Consider the following 4165-nt stretch of genomic DNA (forward strand, 5'->3'; position numbering starts at 1 on the left):
TCATCCTCAAAAGTGATATAATTAGAATGAATCACCGTTAAGTGAAACTCACTTTATGATTATTTCTCATGAGGAAAAGATAATGATTTAAATCATTCTGCACTTGCTGTCTGAAACTTCACAATTATTCTTCCTCTTATTTCTGTACGTCCTATTTTGGTGCAATATTATGTCACCAGACTTTTTTTTTTATCACTTTAATCGTTTATTGGTTCCAACAACCTTACAAGTGATTGGCCACCAAACACTGGCCCCGGCAGCGGACCCACCGACTTGTCTTTTACTGGCTTTCAGTAGACGAGTGGGTCGGATTCTATGCTGCTTCAACTAACATTGCTTTGGGTTGGACGGCTGAGATCTTTTCCGATAGCCGGCCGCGGTGTCTGGACCACGGCATCGTTCAGGAAGTATAGCCATCTCGTTGGTTTCCGTCACCGAACCCCGCGGGTGATGACGTCAGAATACCAATTTAATCGTGTGAATGGTGGCTCAGACGAGACGCGTGATACGTATATACACAAGGAAAACGAAAGAACGTGACGCGGCGGCGGCGGAGGCCACGGCGTGTTGTAACGGCGGCGTGAGTGACGTAGAACTTTGCGGCGACTGCCTCAAGGGAGCAGGGTGGGCCCACCGAGGCGGTGGATGCCAGCCGCGCGATCCGATAGCACCTGTGGGACCCAAGCCGTCCGTTGCGATGGCACCGTTACGAGCGGGGATGCCGCCGCCGCCTAGGGCCGCGTGAACAGTGGACTGACAGGCGGCGCCGCCGACCGCCGCCTGCCCGTCCTCGGGCCCCGCGACCCCGGATCGCGCGCAGCTGCTCTGCACGTGCCGACTCCTCCGAAGCCTCCCCTGTTGCGCCACGTCGCGCCCCCCCGCCCCTCAGGACAGTTGCCATGTGGCTCATCCAACGTCTGCTTGAGCGTTTGCATATTAATCATATGCGACTCACGTCAGTTTTGTGTCCCATAAAAGTGAGCGGACGCTTCAGGAATCCGCCTTTTCATATACCTTTTAAAAATAATAATGATATTAATGAGATCAATATAAGATTAAAAATAATCTTACATATATATTTCTAAGGATTTGTGCATTTATTTATTTTTAAATAAAGAAAAATCTCCACAGACCTCATGACTATTTAACCGCCCCCGCTCTCATGCCATTCATCCCTCGCCCTGTCTCCTTCGCTCTTCCTAAACCCTCAGAAAACCTTCCTCCCTTCATCTCATCTTCCATCCTTCCTCCAAAGATCGCACCTTTTCGCCTCCTCGCCCCTGAATCTGCCATCAAGACCGCTTCTTGACGCTGCCGATGTCGTCGCCCTGGGTGGACGCTTCCTCCCTCCTCCTTTTTCTCCCTAAAACCGCGTTTTCCCCGATCCTCGCCGTGGCCCTCATTGCCTTCTCCCTCCTATGGTTCTGCCCCGGCGGGCTTGCGTGGGCCCTCTCCAGGGCTCATTCATGCACCATCCGCGGCCCCTCCGGTTTCGTCCTCGCTCTCGCTGGCACCGCTTCCCACCGGGTGCTCAAGAGGCTTGCTGACACGCTAGAAGCCTTGGACTTGATGGCCTTCTCGGTGGGATTCACCCGGTTCGTCGTGGCGAGCCGTCCCGAGACGGCGAAGGAGATCCTCAACAGCTCGGCCTTCGCCGACCGCCCGATCAAAGAGTCCGCCTACGGGCTCCTCTTCCATCGCGCCATGGGGTTCGCTCCGTTCGGCGATTACTGGAGGAATCTGAGGAGGATCTCCGCCACCTACTTGTTTAGCCCTCGCCGTATCGCCGCGTTTGGCGAGCGACGGAGGGACATCGGCCAGCAAATGCTGGCGGACGTCCAGGACCATATGGCCATGAATGGCGTGGTGGAGATGAAGAAAGTCCTGCACTTTGCGTCTCTGAACAACGTCATGATCAGCGTTTTCGGGAAAAGATTTGATTACTCCAAGGGTGAGGGGTTGGAGTTGGAGTCCCTGGTCAAGGAAGGGTACGAGCTGCTCGGCGTCTTCAATTGGGCTGATCACTTTCCTTTGTTAGGGTGGTTGGACTTGCAAGGGGTGAGGAAGAGGTGCAGGGCTTTAGTGAAGAGGGTAAACGCCTTCGTCGGGAGCATCATGGAAGAGCACAGGAAGAGGAGAGTTTGTGGTGATGTGGTGGATGGTGAGGGTGACTTTGTGGATGTCCTCCTTGGCATGGAAGAGGAGGAGAAGCTTTCTGACGCCGACATGGTTGCTGTTCTCTGGGTAACAACCTTTACTACTGCACTATGCTTTGTGTTTGCTTGGTTGTCATATCTGATCTCCGTGACTGCTTTTTTCCCTCGTTCTGTTCCTTTTGCTATTCTAAGAGAAATAGTTATTGCACTGCAAGGATTCATAAATGAATGCGTTAGAATAGTTTCTGTGGCACAATTCTAAGAACGGCACTCAGAATCTTGTCTGCTCCCTGCTGTCTAAGCGATAGTCGAGGTTTTCTTGGACTGTAGCAATCACTGCTTTCCATGAACCCTTCCGACTTTTACTCCTTGCAGGAAATGATCTTTAGAGGAACTGACACAGTAGCCATCCTCTTGGAGTGGATAATGGCCAGAATGGTTCTGCACCCTGACATCCAATCCAAAGCGCAATCCGAAATCGATGAAATCGTGGGAGTATCCCGTTCTGTTTGTGATGCTGATGTCGCGAGCCTTCCGTACCTCCACGCCATCGTGAAAGAATCTCTCAGGCTGCACCCACCTGGTCCGCTCCTCTCCTGGGCTCGCCTTGCGGTACACGATGTCCACGTCGGGGATCACTTCATCCCCGCCGGCACCACCGCGATGGTGAACATGTGGGCGATAACTCACGATGAATCCATCTGGGCGGAGCCTAATGAGTTCATGCCGGAGCGCTTCATCAGGGAGGACGTCAGCGTTCTGGGCTCCGACCTGAGGTTAGCGCCATTTGGTGCAGGGAGGAGGGTTTGCCCAGGGAAGGCCATGGGATTAGCTACTATTCATCTTTGGCTGGCTCAGCTGCTTCAGAGCTACAAATGGGTGCCAACAGAGGGTGGTGTGGATCTGTCGGAGTGCTTGAAGATGTCACTTGAGATGGAGAAGCCTTTGGCCTGCAAAGCTGTTCCAAGGTGGTGAATGGGCACGAGGCGCTTTAAAGGTTACATATAAGAGTCTCTAACTAGCTCAGATAGTACTGTTTCGAGAATGGAGATCATTTTGGCCTCAATATCTCCATCGCTGTGTGACCTGTTGGGTAGGCTTGTTCTATGTAGTTGCTCTCTGCAACTCTCTATAAGTGTCGCTGTTATTTATAATGCTTAGTTCTAGTACATGAATTATAGGCGAAATATTAATGCCACTGCTTTGTTTTTGTGCAAGTGTTTTCGTGTCTTCTGATTGTTTTTGTTGCTGCTGATCGCATGTTGTTTCTCTTGCAATGTGGCTAGTGGAATGTACATGCAATGATAGGATTAGTGGCTTCACTATAGCTTCTTGGTGGAGTATCTTGTAAAGAGATTTGTGTTTTGTGCATATGCTATCAGGAATTAATTACTTTCTGCAGTCTTTGGTTTATACTACTCTTCTTTTCTCCAGTGATCTTAAGCTGCATAATCCGAGCATGTGTTGCCATGGATTTAAGCTTCCTGTCATTATGGGACTCTCTCCTTTCCTGCTCTATCTTAGGTGGTTCTCCAAGCTATCAATGATAAGTGGTTGGTTTCTCATGATTAAGGGGAGTTTTTCAATTGATGAAGCTGATACTTTTCAGAGTTAATCTTCATGAAGAAGATATGCTTTATGTTATGTGTATCAAGATCATGTTTTATTCATTAACATAGTCTGGCAAGCCTTGAGTAGCTTTAAACCTGCCTTGCTTTCATCTACTGTCCTGATCCAGAACTTCTTATCATGGCATCACACTTCTTTATTCTCTCATGCCTCTTTTCCAAATGCCATGCATATAGCTTTTTGCTAAGCATGCCTCTTGGTACTAAATGTATACAATTCTAACACTGGACCTTTGTCATTTTCTAGTAAAGTATGTGATCTAGTTAGTGTTCTTCCAGTTGCACTCTAGAGTAGGACAAGCAAATCATCGAGGAATAAGAACTCAGGCAAGCTCAATGATATGATTCCAGGGTCATTGTTCTTTTTGAGATCCAAATCCC

The 4165-nt window shown here is 49.5% G+C and overlaps 1 protein-coding gene across 1 annotated transcript; it reads left to right on the forward strand.

Moving 5' to 3' along the window:
* The first annotated feature begins 1215 nt into the window (after positions 1-1215).
* LOC135598909 (cytochrome P450 78A5-like) lies at positions 1216-3207 on the forward strand. Its single transcript, XM_065093391.1, has 2 exons — positions 1216-2244; positions 2532-3207. Exons 1-2 carry the CDS (start codon positions 1318-1320, stop codon positions 3129-3131), a joined length of 1527 nt encoding a protein of 508 aa, XP_064949463.1. The 5' UTR covers positions 1216-1317; the 3' UTR covers positions 3132-3207.
* Positions 3208-4165: the final 958 nt, after the last annotated feature.

This window comes from Musa acuminata, chromosome BXJ2-1 (assembly GCF_036884655.1).
Source record: "Musa acuminata AAA Group cultivar baxijiao chromosome BXJ2-1, Cavendish_Baxijiao_AAA, whole genome shotgun sequence".
In the NCBI taxonomy this organism is placed as follows: Eukaryota; Viridiplantae; Streptophyta; class Magnoliopsida; order Zingiberales; family Musaceae; genus Musa; species Musa acuminata.